The 24294-nt window shown below is 38.2% G+C and overlaps 1 protein-coding gene across 6 annotated transcripts in view; it reads right to left on the reverse strand.

Annotated features, from left to right (window-relative positions):
- Positions 1-6117: 6117 nt before the first annotated feature.
- The window catches only part of LOC104586546 (putative sugar phosphate/phosphate translocator At1g06470), a 29295-nt gene continuing 11118 nt past the window's right edge, over positions 6118-24294 (reverse strand). For 3 of the 6 annotated variants that reach the window (XM_088901216.1, XM_010243815.2, XM_010243814.2), the window contains 8 exons: positions 20986-21053; positions 19949-20049; positions 19743-19755; positions 19267-19451; positions 18955-19041; positions 16353-16447; positions 14639-14798; positions 6118-6525 (listed from right to left, as the gene is read on the reverse strand). In XM_088901216.1, coding sequence (XP_088757342.1) covers positions 14675-14798; positions 16353-16447; positions 18955-19041; positions 19267-19451; positions 19743-19755; positions 19949-20049; positions 20986-21053 — 673 coding nt within the window. In that variant the 3' untranslated portion in view covers positions 6118-6525; positions 14639-14674. The other 3 variants (XR_733475.2, XM_088901215.1, XM_088901214.1) reach the window with 3 other exon arrangements.

The raw sequence follows: 24294 nt of genomic DNA on the forward strand, positions 1-24294 counted from the left end.
GTGTACCTTTGTAGGTGGAAACTTGATCTCCTAGAAGAGTAAGAAGCAAGTGGTTGTGACAAGGTCAAGTGCAAAGGCTGAGTATAGATCCATGGCTCATGGTGTTTCAAAACTTCTTTGGGTTAGATCTTTTTTAAGTGAGATTAGGGTGAAAGTAGAGGAATATATAATGTTATACTGTGACAATCAAAACCGCAATCAATATTGCCCACAATTCAATTCAGCATGATAGGACAAAACACATTGAAGTTGATAGACACTTTATAAGAGAAAGGGTAACAACTGGAGAAGTCTGTTTGATTTATGCATCTTCAAAGTTGCAACTGGCTAATGTTCTCACTAAAGGGGTGGCAAAGAACAAGCTTGAACATGATCTACACAAGTTGGGAATGTGTGACATTTACTCCCAACTTGAGGGGGAGTGTTGAAGATTAATCAGTTTTATAATGTTTTTCTAAGTAGATGTTTTATGCTAGTTGTTAGATAGGAAGTGGGGACCATAGTAGTTATGTGAGTCCAAATTTTATTATGTTTTTGAGTGTTATATATGTTGTTTTATGTTTTATCGCCCTATAAGGGCATAGTTGTCTTTGTACTGTTCTATTATTTTTAGTATAAATAATAAGTGAAGGGGGCGGCCAAATTATTGCTCTCTTTTCTTTTCAACTTCTCTTCTTCTCCTTCTCTCTTCAAGAAACTATTTTTCTTTTGTATTTTTTAAATCAGCAGATTTCTACTATATTCTCATCCCTTAAAACACCCCCCAATACTCGAAGGTCTTTGGTTCCCAAATACTACCATCAAAATTTATTTTGTAGAAAACTACTTGAGGGAGGGGACTAAACTGGAGTTGAAACCTCCTAAACTAGGGCTAAAAAGGAAATTTCTTGAAACCTCTAGAGAATAAATGTTGAAAATATCCAAAGATTTAATCCAATGGAATACCCCAAGGCAAATAACCTCCTAAATAGTTCCCTTGTTCCTCTCATTTCTTGAAAATAATCTGGAGTTCCTTTCTTCCCAAATAGTCCAAATAACAGCAGCCCTTACACCAACACCACATTATTCTTCCCCTTTTTCTTTGGCAACCTAAAGAAATGAGCAAACAGACTTTTCATATCTGATGGGGGGGGGGGGGGGGGGGGGCACTTGCTTCCAAATAAAGAAGAAAACCATTCCCATAAACCTTTAACAAAAGAGCAAGAGATCAATAAATGATAACAATTCTCACCATCAACCTTACAAAGATGGCACTAGGTATTGATTCTTTTCAAATAGGCTTCCCCACAAAAACAACCAACCCTTGGTGGAATAGGTTTGCTCCATGCCTCTTTAACAGGGAAAGGTAGAGCCCCACTAATTGCCAATTGGGTTAAGGTGTTGAAGAAAGAAGAACAAGTAAATAAACCATGAGGAGTGGGAGTCCAAATTCTTCTATCAGCTTGAAGGGGGTCCAAGAACACCCCATTAAGTAAATTTATCAAAGACAATACACTATTTACCTCAATAACCATAATAGCCCTTCTCAAGCCTAAATCCCAACCAAACCCAAAGCTAGAATTAGAGGGAACCAGGAAAGTAGATATAGGTTCTTTTTTGTAACAAGATAAGGAAAACAAAGAGGGAAATTGATCCTTTAGAGGAAAATTTCCACCCATACTTGTTCCCAAAAATTTATACATTTCTTAGAATGCAAACCATACCTGATCTAAGGTAAGAATAAAGGAATGATGGTTTGGATGGCTTTCCACGGGGATGCTCTTGTAGTCCTTTCACTAATTATAGTGTCCCAACCGTTTGTCGTTGACCCATGAATGCTCACCAATACCTTAGCCCACAATTTTTCTTTCTCATTAGGAAATCTCCAAAACCACAAACCTAAAAGAGTATTATTTCATTTCCATACATTTCCAATTCCCAATCCCCCTAGCTTCTTACTCCTATACACCTCTTCCCACCTCACTCTACGATCCTTCTTATCCTCCCCCGGTTCCCAAAGAAAGTTTCTCATTAGGCTCGCCAACTTCCAAGCTATTACACTAGGAATTCTGAACACCAACAAGAAGTAAACAAGTAAATTAGCTAGAGTGGACTTAATTAAGGTAACCCTTCCTCCCATAGACATGTAATTTCATTTCAAGAAGCAAGTCTCTTTTCAAATCTCTCCACCACCAAGGACCAAAAGCTCACTTTCCCTGGGTTGTTACCTAACAGGAAACCTAGGTATTTTAGAAGCCAACTAGAGACCGCACACCCCAAAACCTCCATGCACTCAGTCATTTCCCTCTCTCCCATATTAACTCCAACTATGCAACTTTTTCCAAAGTTCACCTCTAAGTTTGACACTTGCTCAAAAGGTTGCACCACAGTTTTGATATTCCTAATTCAGCCTAACTCTCCTCCATCACAAAAGAGAAATGTATCATCATCAAACTATAGATGAATAATTAGTACTCCTTCCCTTCCAATTCTCCATCCCCTTATTAGATTCCTAGAGTCTTCTTTTGAAACCAATCTCCCCAACACATCTGCAACTATAATGAAAGGGAAATGAGAAAGAGGGTCTCATTGTCTAATACTCCTTAAGGCAGGAAAGAAATCCACTACTATCGCATTCATCAAAATCGAATATTAACAAGTCCTCAAACACTCCATCACCCATTTGCACCATCTACCTCCAAATCCAAAGCATTCCATCACCTCCTTTAGAAAGGCCCAGTCCACTGTATCGTAGGTCTTTTCTAGATCAAGTTTACACACCACTCCCCTCCTCCTAGATCTACTTACATCCTCTATGCATTCATTGGCTATCAAAATTTGATCCACAATTTTCCTCCCTTGCACAAAAGCCCCTTGGTTGGAGGAAATGATGGTAGGAAAAAATTAACTTAAGTTAGATCTCAAACCGTTACTAAATTCCATAGCTATTGACAAAAATAGAACCAGAGAAACAGTAGCACTCTAACTCGGTCGTTTCGCTAGTTACTCCTCTAGCCCTAACAATGAGCTCGTAACTGTTCATAAATGGAAGTGGTTTTCAACATCAAAAGTTAGATTGCTTTGGTCGGACCCTAATCTGAAGCTAAAAAAATTAGCTTTAAACAACAAAACTTGTAGCTTAGCTAAAGGTTGAAGACAAAAACACAAGTTTATTTGCAAATGACTCCTACTCTTGATTGAAGATTTGAGAATAAAAACCAATCTTTGTTTATAAAACTTCTACTCTGAAGTTGCAATCGTTAATGGCTTTTGACCCTCGCTAAAATTTAAAGAAGAGAGAGGTCTCTACGATCGTTAATGGCATCGGGGTTTAATTGAGTTTCTCTCAAACTCTTGAAGACTCGATTTGGGTTTCCTATTTATTTCACCTTTTCTTAATTTTTTAGTTTCAAAAATTTCATCATGTGAACATTACGGGAAAACTTGTCATTTAATTTTCCCACACATGTAAACCCAGTGCACATGCAAACTGTGTGATGTGTTCAATCATGAATGGAAGTGCATCCCAGCACACACCATTCCGGGTGCAGGTTATCTGTCTCCTTGCACTTCCATGTATAACTGGTTATCTATGTGTATCTCACATACACTATTTCCTTTGATCTGGTATCACCAGATTTCCCCTCAACATATATACATAGCAAATACATACAAAATGATACAAACTACAAGGTTTTGCACTCTACATGTTTGTATTTGTATTCTTTTCGAACTTATACAAGAAAATGGCATAAAATAAACCGTTTGAATAGCCAAAATAGTCAAATTTTGCTTCTTTACTTATTTTTTGTCCTCTAGATGCAGTTAAACTATTTGGATATATGAAAAGAATTTGTTTTACACATTTAACCTCTACGAACTTATACCAATTTTTTTATGAAAAAATATAAAGGGTAAATGTGAGTAAAATGGTTTATTAGTAGCACTAGCTCCAATAAAGAGACTCCAAAATCCTCTACTAGCAAACTCGATCTCCCAGAAAGACATGATACCAAAAAGGGCTTTCACTAATCAATACCTTGTAAACTTTAATGAGTTGGGATGGTATCATTGAGCAAGCAGAAGATCCTCTCCTCACTAACCAGTATGAAGATTTGAAGCCAACAAAAAAATCCATGTTTTTGTGTGACCATTGTCCCCAAACTTGTAGCTAGATCCCGTTCAACCAAAACAAGAAATGGTTCTTTAGTATTCCTTCGCCTTCCTCTCTGGAGGAGGAACCAAAGATACAAAGAACAGAAATCAAGGAAGAATAAACGAACTATGCAACCACAACCTGCCTCATGAGATTATCGTCAGATACTCTCCAGATTACTCTCTACTCGGTTTTGGAGAGAACAAAGAACAAGCATGTCTATTGGAAGGGATGCACTACAGAAGCAAGCTTCACTTGGGTCATTGTGGCTTTGCGAAGCCATGTAAAGACGTGAGAAGCCTTGCTTTCATAAATGAAAATTTGAGATACAGGCAGTAGCAGAATTGTGGGTTCAGACTTGAGAACTGGAAGCCAAAAGAATCAAGGCTTTTTTTTGGCATATGTATATGGTATAGCTTTTGAAGGTTGCTTGCCATATGTAACCTTCCGTCTAACCACCTTGTAGTTCACACTTCACACTTCACACTTCCACTTCCAGATCCAATCCTATGTTGGGTCTGGCTCCACCACACGACTAGATATATGGAGCCTGCAGAGTGGACGGGTAGCTTTAACCATAAACCTGGTACGTGAGACTCCTATGGACACATTCAATGACCATAAAGAAGTTCATATTTTCAATACAAGACTTGGCTACATTTATAACCTTACCTGACCTCATGTTAGCAAATAATTTTAAGTTTTTAACCCCACTGAAACATATTCTGGTGATTAAAGAGGGAGGCAACCTAATTGCACAAATACAAAACAAGAACGAAAAATCCGGATGACCATATTCATTGGCACTTGTTCAAAAGGCTCCTCAGAATCTCAGATTGTCACAATTATCTGTTGAGTCAACGTCTCCTTCAGGAGAGGGAGAGAGATGAGTCAAACTCATCTTCAAATATAAAGCCCTAATAGGTGGGAAATCTCAAGACTATATCCTCCTATGCCAACTGCCACAGTTAGCAAATCTCAAGACTATATCCTAATGTTCACCGCTGAAAACTTAAAAAATTATATCCATTTTCACCTACCAAGTACAAGTAGGGGTGTCGATGGACCAGTTTTGGGTTGGACCCCTTCCAAATCAAAATCAATTTGGACAGATTGGAAAGACCAATAAGACATTGAATTGGACCAGGCCAGACATAATGGTCCAAAGCATGGTTTTCAAAACGGGACTGGACCAGACGGTCAGACCGAAAAAACCGGGAACCAGTCGCCTGACCGGTTCTGTTTTCCCCAAAAACCAGATTTCCCCCCAAAACCGTTGATTTTGGTCAGCGAACCACTGAACCGGGTGGTTAACCGTTTGAACGGTTTTGACCGTTTTTTATTTTTTTTGAAATTTTTTTATTTTTTATTTTTCTGTCAGGACGGCCCAAGCGTTCAGTTCGAATGGTCCGACTGTTCGACCCGGTAACTAGATCATGGTCCAAAGCATACACTGGATTGGACCAGGTTGAACCAATATCCGGTCCATTGATAGAAGATAAGAATACTGGTGTCAATGGACCAGGTTTGGATTGGAACAAAGCTAGATTAAAAACCAATTTGAACAGATCGGATGGTCCAGACTCCAGACATTGAATTGGACCAACCCAAAATGGTCCAAAATATTCATCAGATTGGATTAGACCTGGACCGGATCAGATTGGTCCAATTGGCACCTCTAATTACAAGATCCTTCAGGTATCAAGACAGAAAATTTATTAGCCTACATATTACATTTATACTGTTGCAGAGCCATGAATGGGTAAAAAACCGCAATTCGTAATCAAGACATTGAATGCTGGGTTTCCACAAGGAAATAGTTGTAAGCAATTGCACTTCATGGCAGTCCTATCGATTCATTGATAGTTTAATACGTAACTTTACATTTTGGGTTAATATGTAAACATGACACCAGAACATAAAAATGACCAAGGACTGTCATTGTAAAGAAATGAAAAAAAAAAAAAAAAAAAACAGAAAAATTAGCTGGACAAATTGATTTCTACTGAATGTCTCACGGTTGGAATATAACATCCTCAAATGTCTTAGCAATAACAAAAATGAAGAAAATGAACGAACCAATATGGTAAATCATAAGAAAATATCTAATTCACATGTAATTGATTTCCTTACAAGATGGGCTTTTTGCTGGAAGAAAGTCTGGACAAAGTGGACCAATATGCTTGCCTCTTACTAGTTTAACCTTTCAAGTTTGACATTCATTGAGACACAGATAAAGATTAAAACTTATACAGAAGTTGCAATTTGGAGGTTGGCCTAGTAACAACATAGCATCCATATTCTATAAGTGACCCTGCACTTCTTCCCAGCATACTTATACTTATCTGGGGTGAAGAACTTCCAAGTCGAACTGAAATGGTATCGGCCCACTGCAAAAGTTGTATTTTTATATAAAAAATGATTTTCTTTAAAATAATTGTTGACATGCTATTTTGTTGGTTTATGTTATTCCCACTAAGTACAAGGAATTGAACAAGCCAGTCCATGCAACAATAGAGAGAGGAGGGGGAGAGAGGGAGAGAACCTCATTTTATAAGAAATTAGGTTGTTCACATTATTCCCAAAAAACAGTACAAGAAATTTGGCATGCCAGTCAATGCAACAAATCGGGTGTTCTAAGCAATAACTATGATAATATTTTCATGTAATTTCAATACTAAGTTTAGCTACCGATTGTAACTTTCTTTCAAAATGTACAATACAGCACAATCTAAGATGGATGCTAATTGTTGGCTCTAGTAAAAAGGGCAGAATGCCTAGAAGCTGGAGAAGGAAGATTACCAGGACATTTTGCCACGTTACCCCATTAACAATCCTTGTAACACAGTGATGGTAAAGAACAGGCAGATTTGCAAACATCTTGATGGGTCTTTTTTGTCTAAATGGCTCCATTCCCATTTCCTTTGCACAATCTGAAACTGGAAAAGTTACAAAAGAGTTTCTTGAGACTCCTATATTGGTAAGTCTATTTGTTGGTAAAGTTACATCAATAATTTCAGAAAAATGAGGTGTTGAGAAAAATACTGGTTAGGCAAGAAAAGATAGGATAACAGGTGCATTCTTGTGAATCCAAGGATATATCCCCAAGATGATGGAAAGCTGACTAAGGTGGTCTTTTTCATATGCATTTTAGACCATCAACTGCATTATTGAGTGATATGCAAGTTGAAGGTTAAGAGAGAGAGAGAGAGGTTGAAGAGAATGTCGATCAATAATAGTGAGTGAATACATAAGAGTTGTAACTTAACAGAAGATATGTTCCTTGGCAAAGAGAAATGGATAAACAAACTCACATCATCATCATCCAGGCCTTACCCAACTATATGGGATTAGCTACATGAATCCTGTCTACCATTCCACTCTGTTTAAGGCCACATCCATTGTTAAACTATTAGTGCTTAAATAATTTCTTACTACTTCAACCCATGTCCATTTTGGTCTACCCCTACTACTTCTAGCCCTTTCAACTTGCAACAGATCACTACTTATGAGTACTAAGGTCTTATATGCACGTGACCAGGTCTTATATGCATGTGACCAAACCATCTTAGTCAACTTTCTCTTATTATTGCCTATTGAAGCTGCTCCTAGGTTCCTTTGAATGACTTCATTTCAAACCCTATTCTTTCTAGTTTCCTCACTCATCCATCTCAGCATACGCATTTCTGAACACATTTTTTGAATAGATTTCTTGAATGTCCAACACTTTACTCCATACACATATCTGGTTTTACAATTGTTTTATAGAATTTTCCTTGTAATCTAAGTGGTATTGACCTATCACAAAATTCCAGATGCATCACTCTGTTTTTCCTATCTTGCTTTAATTATATGGGCTACATTCTTCTCAATCTTTCCCTTGTTTTGAATTATCAAACCAAGGTACCAGAAAAGTCACATTACCTCTTTGCCTTCAACCCTAAGTGTACCCTGATTTGCACTCCTATTAATATTAAATTTAAATATCATATATTCTATTTTTGTCCTACTTATTTTAAAACCTCATTTCTAAGGTATGTGTCCATGAATTTAATTTTGCATCTAATCCTTCATTAGTTTCATCAATTAAAACAATGCCATCAGCAAACAACATGCATCGTGGGACTTTCTCCTGAATATGTTTATTCAATTCATCTATATCCACTTTTTTTATTATCATTTATTGGTAAAAACAAACTCACACAGCACTCATAAAAAAAAAAAACAAACTCACACAGCCAACCCAAATGGGCAAATAGTTAAGATAATGGTTTGTTGAGTTGAAGATACAGATCACTTCTGTTATTGTCATTTGTTGATACAATGATAACAATAACCAACTTATGATGTGCATCCTATGCCAAGCACATATAATACTTCTTTATCGGCAAAAGGAGAATTTTATTCAATTAAAAGAATCAGTTACAGAATTACAGCAAGTAGAAGGCAGACATTGCACCACAAAGTGTTACAATAAAGCCCAGAAAAGCTGCTGCTTATGAACTCCCTGTTTGGCTAATGAATCAGCTATCCCATTTGCACTTCTCCTGATCCATGTGAATGAGGCATTGAGTTCCTTTGCTAGGCTTACTATCTCCCTTAGGGGATGTTTATAAATCCAGGGAGCGTTACCCCTTGAATTGGTCCATGATATCACTATTTTTGAGTCCCCTTCTATCTCCAAGTTCTTAAGATCTGCTTGCTTGGAAAGTTTTAACCCCTTTAGCAAAGCTAATAGTTCAGCCTTTAAAGAATCACCTTCCCCTAAAGGTCCCGAATGCATAGACAATACTTTGCTTGAGGAATCTCTGATCACACCACCAATGCCTGCCAGACCTGGGATTCCTACAGAGCTCCCATCAAAATTCAGCTTGACTTTGTTAAGACCTGGGGGCTTCCACTCCACCTTTCTTTCTTTCTTCTCAAAAGAGTGTGCCACTTCATTCCACACTCCTACTATATCAATAATTGAGAAACTTTGAAAAAGCTCAAGTGTTTTCACCTAGTGTGCAACTTTTATCTTTATAGCCTCCACTAGATCTTCTTTTGACCTATACTTCTCATTGAAAAGTCTTGCATTCCTTTCCTCCCATACTGATTTCCACATAACTGCTGCTCTTACTGATTTCCACATAACCCTTCCACTTTTTGCTGACTACCTTAGAAAGTTTGGGTTGAAGAGGCTTACTACATCCTAGGGAGTACTCCACCTGCAACCAAAGAGAGAACAAAAAGATTCCCAAACAAAGAGCACAAAAGGGCAACGGATCAGTAAATGGGGTAGGGATTCACCATCTATAGAGCGAAGAATGCACATATGAGGGGAGAGGCATTTACTTGGCCTCCTTTTTTGAAGCATGTCAAAGGTGTTTACCTTCTCAAGAAAAACCTTCCAGCACAGAGCTTGAATGTTTTGTGGGATGGACTTGCTCCAAACCTCTTTCACTGGGAAATTCTTAACCCTTACAAGAGTTTGCACGAGAGTATTAAAAGAAGCATAGGTAAAGGTGCCATCAAATAAAGTAGGCCAAACTCTAGTGTCCTCCAAAGATTGAACCAAGAAGGTTGACTTAAGTTTATCAAGCAAACAAACAAGGGACTCGCACTCATTATCCCTCAAGCCCCTTCTGAACCCAAACTCTAAACTCGGTCCAAAGTAAGAAAAAATTACAAAATTTGATATGGGTTGTAACTTGTAGTCAAAAACTGAATAAAGTTACGGGAAAAAAGAGTACCCTAGAACCACAACTCACATCAAACCTAATGAGATTAATAAAGATTGGATATACATCTTGTATTGCTTTCCACAGAGAGCTTGACAAAGATGTGGGGGCTACCTTTGCATCCCAGCCATTGTTCCATCTGCCCGTGAGTGCTTTCTATCACCTTGTGCCAAAGCCTGTCTCTTTCCAATGGAAACCTCCAAAGCCACTTTCCTAACAAAGAAGTATTCCTGTGAACCAAGTTCCCCAATCCTAAACCTCCCTTTTCCATTGCTTTGCTGACTTCTTCCCACTTTACTAGGTGATCGCTCTTTTCATCCCCAGGTTCCCAGAGAAAACCCCTCATAAGCTTTTCTAGTTGCCTTGCTACTCTAGTTGGAATTCTAAAGGTGGATAGGAAGTAAACTGGCAGGTTTGCTAGAGTTGCTCTAATCAAGGTTATTTTCCCACCTATGGATAAATAATTCCTCTTCCACAGTGCCAACTTCCTTGTAAACATCTCCACCATTTGCTTCCAAAATACTTCTGATCTTGGACTCCCTCCCAAAGGTAGCCCTATGTGCTCCAACAGCCATTGTTTAACCTCACACCCCAAAATCTCAGCTAGCTCTTTCAAACCTTCATCTTCCAAGTTAATCACTGCTATTCAATTTTTCCCCCAATTTATCTTCAACTTGAAAGTCGATTCGAAGGAACTAATGAGCTCATGCAGATGTCTTATACTCTCTTTATTACCTCCCTCATAGAATAAAATGATGTCATCTGCAAACTACAAATGTGAGAGTGTCACCTCAAGTCTTCCTATCCTCCATCCTCTAAAATGGTTTCTCTGATCAGCCTCCACGATCATCCTACTTAGAACATCAGTAATTAAAGTGAAAAGGAAAGGAGAAAGGGGATACCCTTGTCTCGACCCTCTTTTCACTAGAAAGTAATCTCTAGCCACACCATTAATCATGATTAAGTATTGCACTAAACTTAGACATCCCTTCATCCACATCCTCCATCACTCCCCTAACCCAATTCTCCCCATAATTTATAGAAGAAAAGACCAGTCCACAAAGTCATAGGCCTTCTCTAAGTCCAACATGCACACCAAGCCCCTCCCTCTCCTCCTCTTCTCTGATACACACTCATTTGCCACCAATGCCTAGTCTATAATTTGTCTCCCTTCAACAAAAGCACCTTGATGTTGTGAGATGACTAAAGGTAATACCTTTTCTGGTCTCCTAATTTTTCTATAATCTTGTAAAGGCTTCCCTTCCCACTAAGCTTATTGGTCTAAAATCCTTTGGACGTTTTGCCTCCTTGGGAATTAGGGCAATGAAAGTTGAATTTATACCTTGAGCAGTTTCCCCTTCAAAATAGAACTCATTGAAAATTTCCAATAAATTTCTTTTGATAAGATCCCAACACTCCTAATAAAAGGCCAAGGAAAAACCAACCGATCCAAGGGCTTTAGACCTTTCCATTGAAAATACTGCCTCTTTGATTTCTTCTAGAGAAAACTCAACCTCTAAGGCTGCAGCCATAGCTCCAAGCACTCTATTTCCACTAAACATCTTGGGAGAAAGGTCTCCTCTACCCTTGACTCTAGTAGATGCTCTTAAAGTGATCTACGAAAATCATAATGATCTCCTCCTCCCCAGTTATCTCATGGCCAATTTGATTCTTTCTTCTTCTCCTATTGCCTAAAGAATGAAAAAATTTTGTATTGCCAACCCCTCCAAGAGCCACTTGCATCTAGATTTTTGCCTCCAAGAAATTTCTTCCTTCTTAAGGACCTCTTCTAACTTTAACCTCCAACTTTCCTCTCTTTCCTCACTACTCATAGTTCGAAGAGCTTCTTTCTTATCTACCTCAATCAGTGAAGTCGTTTTTTCTTTGGTCTCCTCCACTTTACCAAAAATATCCTTGTTCCACGTCTTTATTTTTCTCTTTTAAACCCTTAAGTTTCCTCAAGAAGCTAACCCCTTTCTTCGAGCCTCTACTTCTTATCTCTTGCCACCAACATTTAAATCATTCTACAAAGGTAGGATCTTCCAGCCACATGTTTTCAAACCTAAATGGTAAGGGGCCACCAATTGAAGTTTCTTGTGCTAGGCAAATAGGACAATGATCTAAAGTCACTCTGACCAAAGCTCGTAAAATTAAATCCTCCCACAACTTCCCAATCCACCGAAAAGAGGAATATGTCTAGGTTAGATCAAATCAGGAAGTTTTGAAACTTTGACCAAGTAAAGTCAGCTTATAACAATGGTATCTCTTTTAGTTCAAATAAATCCACATATTCATTGAATTTCGTCATACATGTGGTGATTCTCTAGCTTGGGTTGTTTGTCTCCATTGAAAACCAGATTATATTGAAATCACTACCCAAACACCATGGTCCCTCCCACAAGCCTCTAACTGCACTCAACTCTTCCCATAAATGGATCCTATCTTTATAGGAGTTTGGACCATAAACATTTGTTAATGACAAATCCTTATTGTCAATCAGCCTTCTAAATTTAATTGAGACCGAGAACTGCCCTACTAGCTCTTCCAAACCCACCAACTCTTTATTCTCCCAAATGGTGAGAATACCTCCAAAGGCTCCCCATGAAGGTACAAAAACCCAGCTTAAACCCTTACACCCCAGATACTCCTGATCCATCTCCTGTCTATCTCCTGAAGTTTTGTTTCTTGCAATAACACAACATCTAGTTTTTCCTTCCTAAGGGCTTCTCTTATTAATCGTCTCTTCTTTGCACTCCCTAAAGCTCACATTCCAGCTTATAATCTTCATACCTACATCAACATTGAACCCACACTTTAGAACCGTAACCAACAGCCTTCCCCTCTTCTACCCTTCCTTCTACTCTCTTCCCTATCATGGTCTATCTTACTAATTACCTTTTCCACTTTGCTCTTCTTCCTTTTCTTGCCTTTTTTTCTTCCTTGTATACACCATCACACCGAAGGGCTTCTCTAATGTGACTCTTTTTCTTTTTCCTCTTAGGCAACTCCCTTAATTTCTCTGGTCTCTTTCTAACTTCCCTTTTCCCTCCTCAAAACTAGAGTAGGAACTCTCTCTTTCTTGTTTTCCTCTCTCTGTACCCAACTCCAGAACTTTCTCTTTTACTCCTATCCCCCCCATTTCCTTTGATTCCAAATCACCTTCAAGTTCTGTGTCAAAGATATTTTCAATATCCATTGGCTTCTAACTTGTACTTGGTTCTGCAAACACTACCTTCTCCTTTTCTTTTTGGCTCCAATAAAGTCAGATTCTCTGTACCCAACTCCAGAACTTTCTCTTTCACCCCTATCTCCCCCATTTCCTATGATTCCATTACACATTTACACCTCCAAGCTTTGTGGCAAAGAGATTTCAGCATCCACTGGCTTCTGAGTTATGGTTGGTTCTGCAAGCACAGGGAAGGACACAAACTACAGTATTAGCAATGGTTTTCGAGGGACCAAAAGGACCACCACAAACCGAAGAAAACACTAAGGGGTAGAAAACTCCATGTTCATAACTTTCACAGGCCACACCCAATACAAACTCAGGATGGCCAATCCTGTGAAGATGAAGGCTGTGCAGCTACATGGGGAAGGGGATATTGTGTTCCTGTGCTCTACGCCAAGTTACAACCTAGGCCCTGAAAGATGTGTTCTGCCCTCTATTTCAATGTAAGATTACCTAAATCCTCTCCCTTGGCCATCAGCAAAGTCACTTCGCAATCAGTAGAAGCCTCACCAGACCCATACTCCATCAACAGGATCGTTTCGTTTGAAGAATCTTAGCAAACAGTATTTTCGTGCTCAACTCATCATCCCCCAACCTCCTGCAGGCCTTACTCAAGTCTAGACTCCCTATACTCGACGGTTGGTCAATTTCTTCATCCCCTTCGAAAATGTCACTGTCTGCATCTAACTCCTCTTCATCTTCTTCTGTAATCGGCCTCCAGACTAGGGTAGTGGCCATCCGTCCAGCTGAACCCTGTGAGAACCCAACTGGTCTCTGAACTTTCTCCATCGCCGTTGTCGTCTTCAGTCGGGTGTGAGATTCAGTTGATGGAGACAATGATAGATCCAAATTCTCGTCCCCAATCGACTCAAGAACAAGGCACGTGACTTTTTAAAGAGATGCGCCTTATAAAAAGAACTCAAACCCAGCCCTCTTGTTGAACCGGGTCAGGTTAGCTCAACCCTTTTCTCAAGCCACCTTTCAACCTACCTGTGGTACAAAGTATGAATAGTTTCAGAAGCTGAAGCATCTTTTTAGGGTGGGTGGAGGAAGGAAGAAGAAGGTAGTGATGTGGAAGGCAGGGACACATGTAGCAGTGAAGAAATCCATAATAAGCACCACATGGAGGCTGGGTGATCAAAAATAGAGCTCGATTAATATCTTAAAAAGGAAGCCCAAATGTTGCTTGTGAAGAAAGGGGGCCAGCAGGTCTCTGTTAAAAATGGGAAGGAAATTTCACTTACACAAAATCGGATGGATGAGAGAAAATACTTTACAGTAGAGTTAGTGTCAAGAAGGGCTCTCATGTCTAACAAGGTTTATGATGTGGGTCTTAAAATAGCGGAATTTTCAAATTCTAAATGCCAAGCACATATAATCAACTAAAAATATTTTGTCAAATCAAATAAATGTGTGAATAAAGGACATTGTAATTCCTAGCGGTTTCAATTTGACATAGAAAGGAGAATAATGAAAATAATCAAATTCAGCATTTAATTTTCACAATTCATCAGGATATTCATTTAAAGGAGTAGCCAGGAAGCAGCTTACCTAAATTTCAGAATTTGATCAAGATAATGAAAATAGTTACTCAGTTTCATTATCTTGTTCATCCATCTCCTCAAGGATAACATACTTTGCAGCTGCGTTGGGAGTGAGCAACTTTGCTTCATCATTTTCACTGGTGTGGCTCTTGTGTAGCTTTTTGTATCTGAAAAATAGCAACATATAGAAACATATTAGATAAATTCAAATATCCTCTTGGTTAGCAGATGTCCCAGAGAAATCATCCAGATGCAAGGTTAACCCATAACTCTTACATGTCCAAGTAATTATCAGCATGCCTGGGTTAGCCAACAGTATAGTCATGCTCCATTTAACTCTTTATATTATAGATTTTCAATGTACAACCATAGTTTGTTCTATCACTTAGAACACTTATATACTGGTTTACAACATACAGAGTTGTGTCAACTAAATCGTTTCTTTTCTTCTTTTCGAAAGGTAAAGTATGATTTGTGTTGAGTAAATCTTCAGAATTCAAATTCTAGTGATTTCAGATCAACTGCTTTGAATGCCAGCAATAAGGGCATTTTTCCCCCTTTCTGTTTTCTGGAGGGGGCTGATAAGCATCAAAATTGGAAGAAGGAAAAAAGAAAAAAAAAAAAAAGTGACCTAAGAATTAACTGGGTAATCCTATCATTTTTTTATCTGGTCCTTTTACACTGGTGAAATCTTCATGATAAGACTACCATAATTTATATATATATATATATCAGTTTGTTCAAAATTATGAAATAGTGTTTACAAGTTTCAAAATTTTCTGGATTCAATGGCACCTGGAGCTTCAAATGCCACTGGCCTATGCATCATTAGAAATGGAGTGTAAATTATTGCAACTTTGTTAATCAATTACAAGGTAAATTAACTTCCTCCATAGTCCTTCAAAAGAACAAAGAAAGCATCATCCTAATGGAGAACAAATCTGGAAAGGTATTACAAGAGATGACTTGAAAAAATTAAATAAGGATAATTATTCATGTGCTCAAAATTTAAGGATGGATATGGAATTAAACAGAAAGTAATAGCCAAACAGGATTTATGTAGCCAACCCCATATAGTTGGTATAAGGCTTAGATGATGATGATCCTTTATCTCGATGCATGGTATGGAAACATGTAACTATGGGGATCCTTAATATCCAAGATGAAATCACTCATCCAATTGTCATGTTTCCTTGTTCAACTAGGATTTTTTTTTCGAGTATCCAGTAAACAGAATAAGTTCCATTGATTAGATAACTGAAAAACACATGAATGATTGAGGTCACTTTTGATCACTACAAGGAAAAGGCTAACATCACAAGTTATATTTTCTAGAATTTTAGAAATCTGGATTAAGCCCTAACTTTGGTCAAAGGGTGACTCTTTTCACCATTGCATTTTAATTTACAGTTCCTAATATCACATTAGTACATACCATCAGAATCTGTTGGTTATATTAATTAAAAAAGTGAATAAGTAAAGAGAAAATAGTTAGATTATTTGATAAATTAAAAGGTAAACTGACTGCTTACTGATTCTGCCAAACAGAGCAGCCCAGCCAATTCCAGGGACCTAAGTTTAGACATTATAGTATTTTACACTGTCGAATTAACTTCAAAATAGTATCAACAATAATCTAGGAGTCTATAACAACTTCCAAGATGAAGAGAAAATGTTTTTACTGGTTGAAAAATCAAAGCCATTAAGTAGTTACAACTTACTTGTACCAGTTGAATAAACTGACACCAACCATGATTATAAGCAGTCCAATCCCTTTCAACCAGGTAAATTGATCATGGAAGTAAAACACTGCCACCTGACATGCATTAATAGGAAAATTGAAAGATTCAGTTCCCATCAAAGTGATAGCGTCTTAGGTAGTTACAAACCCATCGAAAGGCATGAGTCTTCACCAAATCAATCCAGTCATTGAACAGAAAGCAGTGATTGATATAAGAAAATAAGTACCAAAATGATCAATCATCAATTCTCAAAAGTTCTAGAAGGCATTTAATTTTTTTATAGTAAAACTAAAATTTCACTATGGCCACTGTTAACCATGGTTCTTTCACAGTCAGAGAGCATGACCAATTAGGCCTTCACTGTAACAATGAGAAAGATGAGAGTAAGGTGGAAACATTTCATATACAGAAGAGGCTGTTAGGATGCTCCCTAAACTACCATGAGAGCACCTACTCATTGGGATCACAATTAAACTCATCCTCAGGCAAATATTGCAAAAGAGAAACATTTTTTAGGAACTACAATCAGAAATCTCATAATAAACTCAAAACCAATAAGAACAGCTGATTTAGGGGCACCAGACCATTGGATTCTAGGGAAAGGGTGAGTAGGGGGATATCTGCTTCAGTTAAATGGGACAGTCAGAGAGCAGGACCAACTAATAACAAAAATGACCCCCATACACAACTGATAACAAAAGCCTTCCAAAGTATGAAGGAATTCATCGAATCTGAGAAAAGACTGGGAAAGGCCCAGCCCAAATCGTATGAGCAAAAATGGATCCAGTGGGAACCACCTGAGGAAAGTGTTGTCAAAATAAACTTTGATGCTTCTAAAGATGAGGAGAACAACTGTGCTTTCAGATGCATTGCTAGGGACTTCAAAGGGAGAATTAAAAAACTAAAGGCCGGGCCCATTGGGATTACATCAATAACAGTGGCTCAGATGAGAGTGTGCTTGGAAGCTCACAAATTGGCAGGTGAGATAGGAGCGAGAAGGGTGATTACGAAGGAGATTCAAAGATAACAATCAATGCCATCAGGGGAACCTCATCAACGACATGGAGATGCCAGCACATGGCAGATGAATGCAAGAAGATTGCAAGGGAGGACAGCTTTGAGATCGTGTACAACCACATTCACAGGAACCACGCTGTTGACTGTATGGAAAATGAGGGTCATAGAGGAGTTTTTACAGATAATGGTGATTTGTCGGGTAGCCTCAACTATATTGTAATGTTAGATGCTTTAGGGTACCCTTTTCAATCCAGGGCTCTTGGTGCACAGCTGAGGTCTAGGTGTTTGTTTGAGCTGTAACCTAGCTTTGGGATTGGTTCTCTGTATTCTAGCTCTGATTTTGGAGCTCCTCTGTAATTTCTGTTTGCCTTAATAAATTACCTTACCTTTTTTCAAAACAAGGGTACCTGTTTCCTCGTTGGGTTTAAGGTCATCACATCTCTATCAAAAAAATCCCTGAGGAAAGCAGAGTGACAAGGGATAGATTTCTGAAGCCCTCTCCTTGTGGTCCTTGTGGTTTCCATCTCAAAGAATTGGATCTAACACATCCACATAGAGCAGGGGTTTGCCTGAAGCTTTTCCCTTTGTGAAACACACACACACACAGTAGTCATAAGTTGATGATACGAAGTCTTGCTTGTGTAAGAAAACTAATAGGATTTGGTAGAAAAACATATTATCTTGAATGGATGCACATGGTGCCTCTTGCTGACAACAAAACAGTGAACAGTATTATGTTATGGCAAAAAAGGCAGAGGCCATTCTTGTACTGAAACGGAAATTGAAGTGAATATAAGATGTATCTAAGAAACTGTTCTGAATCTTCTGATAGGAAAATGGGTGAACAATTTTCCAAAGTAAATATCGCCTTTTTAATATGCTCAGAAATGAAATTTCCCCATTGGTCCACAAGCATGCACCTGGCATAGAATGCATGCTCAAAATTGGTCAAATAACCAAGTGACCAATAATTCACGCTCACATGGTTGGAGTAACACTTGGCCTCAAAAACAAGCTGATCACCTAAACAGTGCCTTTACCTGCACTAAAATAATCATCTTTTGCTAATTTTCTGTTACCACTTATAACTGTGGCAAAACTTGCACACCTACCAAAAGGTCCAAAACTAATTCTCTTTTATCAACAGCTGGCACAAAAGATACTCTTATTACAACTCTCACTTCATGTTATTTTTAAATTACAAGTTCTTTTTCGAAAGTAATGCAAAAGGAAAAAGAAAAGAGGCATAAGATTCCTGGGAAAGTCATATTGAGTTTTCTGTTGAGTTGATGAAACAGGCTGAAATAAAACTCAAAATCATCAGACATAGAAGCCTGATAAACACCCACCAAACCATTCTTTCCACCCTCTCAGCTCTAACAATATAGCAACATGCCATTATTTTTTTTTTTTTATCAATAAACAACATGCCATTATGTTACTGCACAAATTTGCAGTACTTCTGTTCCAACAAAACTAAATATAAACAGGGAGTTCTACAAGATTTGATTGATGTATAAGATATGTAATCATACAAAGAAAAGAATAGATGACAAGACCTTACCAGAATAGTAACAGCTTCCTTGACAACTCCTGCTATTGTTACAGTTACTGCACTTGTTGCTGACACAAGAACATATTCTGTTAAAACCTACAAAAGGAAGAAAAGAAAATCAATATATATTACGCCAAAAATTAACACAAAATAAGCTGTATCAATTATGAGACAACATTGTGAAAGAATTATATAAACGCAGAATCACTTATCAAGAACTACAGTGTTTATTAATGGCTTGTCTGAAGTAGCATAATAACAGATACACATGTCAGATTTATCATTCCATTAGTAGAGAACAGTACAAAACCAAACTATTACCATGAAAAAAGCCAGGGTTCCACCAAGAAGCATTAGCAAGCTACTCTGTAGAACATGCCACGAACTATTAAAGTAATTGTTCCTTCTGAATTCTTGCCATGGGTCCATTATTAGAGAGAGCAAAGCAGTTACCACAGCCATTACTGGAGTCAGATAGCTCATCAAAGTAATGGGATCCTTTAAACCTGAAGCAATTCAAATAACATAATCCAGAAAAGTTTTCAGTAGTACAAAATAAAATAATCAACACCACCACTCATAGACATAATGACATAGATCACATCATTCACAAAATCTTTGAAAGAAGAAAGGAGAAATATGTTTAGGCAATACTATGTCTGGATAAAATTGATGAATCCATTAGACATGCATAAATTTCATGCACACAGACACAGGCATGAATATACTAATCATTTATTTAGATTTTAGAATTTGGTCTCAACCAAAATGGCATATTCAAGAAGTTTAGTGCTTACCATAGTCTTCTTTCTTCATGTTGATTTTGAGTCAGTAATGAAAAGAAACAAACCAAAATGTCAGGTAAGACAGCCAAAAAAAGCAAACTAATAAAAAGAAACAAGAAAAGAAATTTGAAATAACTTAATACCAGATCAAAAAATTAACCCTAGAATCTAGAAATCATTGGCATGTTTTTGGTAATAGAAACACGATAAAGACATACCTGCAAAAGAATCTGTGTCATGGACCAGCGAAACCCAGACATAACAGCAGCCAGCATAACGAAAATAAAACCCCAAATCTCAAATTCTGTCTCTTTTGCAACTGGTAGAAGGATTCAGATCGGTCATGTAACATAATACAAAGAGTTGTAAGGATAAACTTGCAAATGAAGAAAAAGAAGTCATCATCTAGTTAAGGCATCCAATTACATAGAAATCGAGAGCTGCATTAATAGAAAATGAACTTTGCAGATCCTAGAGTGGGATAGTGATGGTTTTTTGTTTTTTCCCCTTTTTGTGGGGTGAGGAGGGGGAGCAAAGAGACTCTTTTGTCTTCTTACATATCGTACACCTATTCCCTCGTGTACATATTTTCCTACATTTATTAATATATATATATATGTACCAATCACCTTTTTTCAACAGAGTCAGAAAAAGGAGGAGAGGAGAAGGACGGAACAGAAAATAAACCCCACAAAGCCAGCCACAACCCATTACATAAAGCTTCAGGACAAATAACAACAACAACAAAACATTCTACAAGATATAGAAACAAAAAGAAAAACCATAGCCAATGCCACCACCAAGGCAGCAAAAGTCAACCAAACCAAAAGAACCCACCCCTCATTACAACCAAAGAAAGGCCCTTGCCCACACCTACATAGCAAAACATCCTAAATAATGCTATTTGAATACTTTTTTGTATTATTATTTATTATTATGTCAGAAGATAATTTTTTTCTAATGGACTAAAAAAGGGCATGAAAGGAGACAAAGGGATTCCCTTTTCCCACATGACGGAGGTGACCTAGAGTGATACTTGACCATGTGAACAAGTGGTGAGGTCAAAAAACACATAGACCTCTTTGATTGCACTAGCTCAGGAGCCACATGAAAAAGCCTCTCCTGGCATGAAGCTCAGCTTGTTTGGTCAAATCAGGCTGCATGGCCTCTTAATTCTACCAACAAATTTAAATAGAATTAATAAAAACATGGTACAAGAAAACAAGAAAAGAAGAGCAGAGAGATAAAGAGGTACCTGTTAATAAAATTCCAACAGAGATGATTAATATGATACCTAGAAGTTTAATGCTCGGGGTCTCCAACCTTCCAAATGAAATTGCAATATTATAAAGCAAGAAGCTAAATAAAACTGTCTCACATAAATGACAAAAACATCGACCAAACTCAAGGTTATGCTAGTATCTAAATAGTCAGATTGAAACCATTTTATTTGTCCTTAAAAAAGAAAGAGTTTTCACAACATAAAGCTCATTAGGGTAGATATTTATTATCTTCAGAGGATGGAGACATAAAATCATCTACAACTTCAAGACAATAAATACCATCAAGATAATCCTTCCAATTTGTAGAGAGACAAGGCCGAATGGGCCCTAGCCCATTAATGTCTTATTTATTAGTTCTTTCTTGTTATTTGTTCTTAATGGGCCTTTAACTCTTGTTTATGTTTTCTAAGCATGCTGATGATGTGGACGTGCGCACTTAAGGGCAGACTTGTAAATTATGTAACTTGATTAGTGTGGGGAAAAGAGGAGATTATCAAACTCCTTCTTTCTCCTTTCTTCTCCATCCTTCTTCTTCTTCTTGCTATCTTCTTCTTCTTCTCTACTTCTTTTGCTATAATCTGAATTATCCTTCCTTTTTTTTATTGGTCTGAATTACGTCTTGGTATCAAAGCAGTCCTTCCTTCGGTTTTACCCTTTTTTCTTTTCTTTTCCCATACACTTTTTTTTCTAATCGAAAGGTGTATGGAGAGATAAATTGCTGATTATTCAAAGAACTCGTTTGCCTAGTTGGTAGAGGATTTGGAGAGTCGGAATTTGGCTATAGATTGCCAAGAAAGTGGGACTGCAGGTTTTTTACCCAAAACCCTAGCCAACTAGAGAGTTTCAAGTTACAGGATAAAGAGACTGTTTGGGTGTGGCGCTCAAGGCTTGGCTTAGAGGGTTCCTTTTTATCTCCAAAAGTGGGTGGTTGTAGTTGGAAGTGGTTTGGATAGCTCTGGTTTGAGAGACTACATCTTCTCTCTTTCTCCCTGAAGGCCAGGTACAGTGAAACCCTAGTTTTGGGGGTTTTTTTTTTGGAAAAAGGTAAAGTAATTTTATTCAATGAGAAAGAAAATTACAACACGACTTAGGCCAACTAGATCTTCCTAGTCCCAAAACATATTACAAGAACGAACATCCATGATTTAGTACAAAGGAGAGAAACATTCTGACTTTTAAACTCCTCATTCACCGACACCCAGGAGCAAATCTGTTATGGGCCCGGGCGTAGGATCTCATCACGGGTCGGTCCACGGGGAGAACCTCTAGTTTCCCCTTGCCCCTCCCTTTGCGTGCTAACCCTATCGTGGCGACCTAAGGGGTGATTTGTCCAAGAGATCACCCTAACTCTCCTTTACTCTTCTCTTTGACTAAAATTTTGGATGCCTTTATTCAATAATAGTGGCTCCTTAAATAGGAGATTACAAGAGTCCTGCTCTTAGGGAGACTCCTTGCTGAATAGGGAGACCTCCAACTCTATCTTGATAAGATAAGGCTGATAAGATAAGATAAGTCTCTCTTAATCCTAATCTAATAAGATAAGATAATCTAATCTACTAACTTAATAAGATAAGAATAACAAGATAGTCTAATCTAATCTGCTGAATGGATAAGACTGTTGCTGCCGAATTGGATATGATGAGAACACCGGATCATTGCTGCTGTTGCTCCCAATATGCGTCCACATCAAAATCTTCCCCACCACTTTCTGCACAATCTCATCTGGACTTTTTGATTGATTATAGAAAATTCTATTGTTTCTTTCCATCCAAATGGACCAAAGAACAGCTTGTGGAATAGTATTCCAAACAAGCCTGCCTTTCTTTCTAAGACCCTCCAATCTCCAACTCATAAACAGCTCCTTCACAAACTTAGGCATAGCCCAACACACCTCTAATTTCTTGAAGAAATGTCCCCAGATTGAAGAGGAAATCGGACAGTGAATGCACAAATGATCTATAGATTCAGCACCCATGCCGCATAAAACACAGGAGGGATCAGGAATCTGAACACCCCTTCTCTCCAAGTTGACCCTAGTTAAACATTTATTCAAAACAATTGTCCAAACCAGGAAGTTAACCTTGGAGGGACAGGTGGGGTTCCAAATCTGCTCATCCGGGAAGTTCTCCTGACCTAAGCTGCACATCTTAAGGAAAAGGGATTTAACTGTGAAGCTGCCATCTGCATTCCACTTCCAAGTCCATTCATCTTCCATACTCATGTCAATTCTCTGATTTTGAATCTACCCCAACAGACCTACATACTCCACTTCCCAGTCTAGCAAATTCCTCCTACATAGGGGAGTCCAAGTAGCGGAGCCTCCAGAGGTACTAATGTTATCAGCAACTGAAGAATCTTGATTCACTACAATTTGGACCAGCCGGGGAAAAGCATCAGCCAAAGGCTCACACCAGGAATCCTTCCAAAACTTAATTCTATCCCTTTTCCAACTTTAAACTTGACCCCATTCATGAAAAGAGTATTGACCTCAGTTAGGTCAGTACTCTAGACTAACCTCAGTTAGGTCTATAAAGGTTGAAATCATTTTTTTTTTATTTTCGTTTGATTGATGGAGCAATCTGGAAGTGAGATGAAGCAGATCCCGGTGTCGGGGGTTGGTCTCATAGATTCCATTCTGACGGGGGTGACTACAATTAAACTCGACGGAACAAATTACTTAGCTTGGGCACAATCTATAAAAATCCATGTCTGTAGTAGAGGTAAACTAGGGTTTCTCACGTGTAGTTGAAGGGATGAGAGATCCATCATATGGACACCCAAATCTTGCGGAATAAAGGGGGCGAATTTCAAAAATTTTTCTCTCCCTTTCAACTAGGAATCACATTCCCTATTTAGAAAATCATATTTTCAAGGATCAATCTTGAACCAGAACTAAACCAAAAGGAGTAGGAGAAAATTATACCTGATACAGAGAAAAAGTATTTCCCAACGAAGGTGTTCAGGCCCAAGGAAGGATCCAAAGACTGCTCCCACTGAAGATGGCGCAATGCAGGATGGAGCAGAATCAGTAGTATTCTTCTCCAAGAATTCTGTCCTTCGCAAGAAACAGCAGGATGGCACGTGAGCACAGCTTCCTATCAATTCTTTCTCAAAGAACTGATGTCAAGATCGAATCTTGACTTCTCCGACAACTGGAGATCGAACTGGATGTCTGGCGGCTGCAGGAAGGAAGCGGCAAGAAAGATCTTTGCAGGGATTGCAGAAATCTTTCTTATGTAATTTCAGCTCTGAAGAGGATCTGATTATCTAATTCTAAAGGC

The sequence above is a fragment of the Nelumbo nucifera genome, chromosome 3 (assembly GCF_055504915.1).
Source record: "Nelumbo nucifera cultivar China Antique chromosome 3, China Antique-T2T, whole genome shotgun sequence".
Classification (NCBI taxonomy): domain Eukaryota; kingdom Viridiplantae; phylum Streptophyta; class Magnoliopsida; order Proteales; family Nelumbonaceae; genus Nelumbo; species Nelumbo nucifera.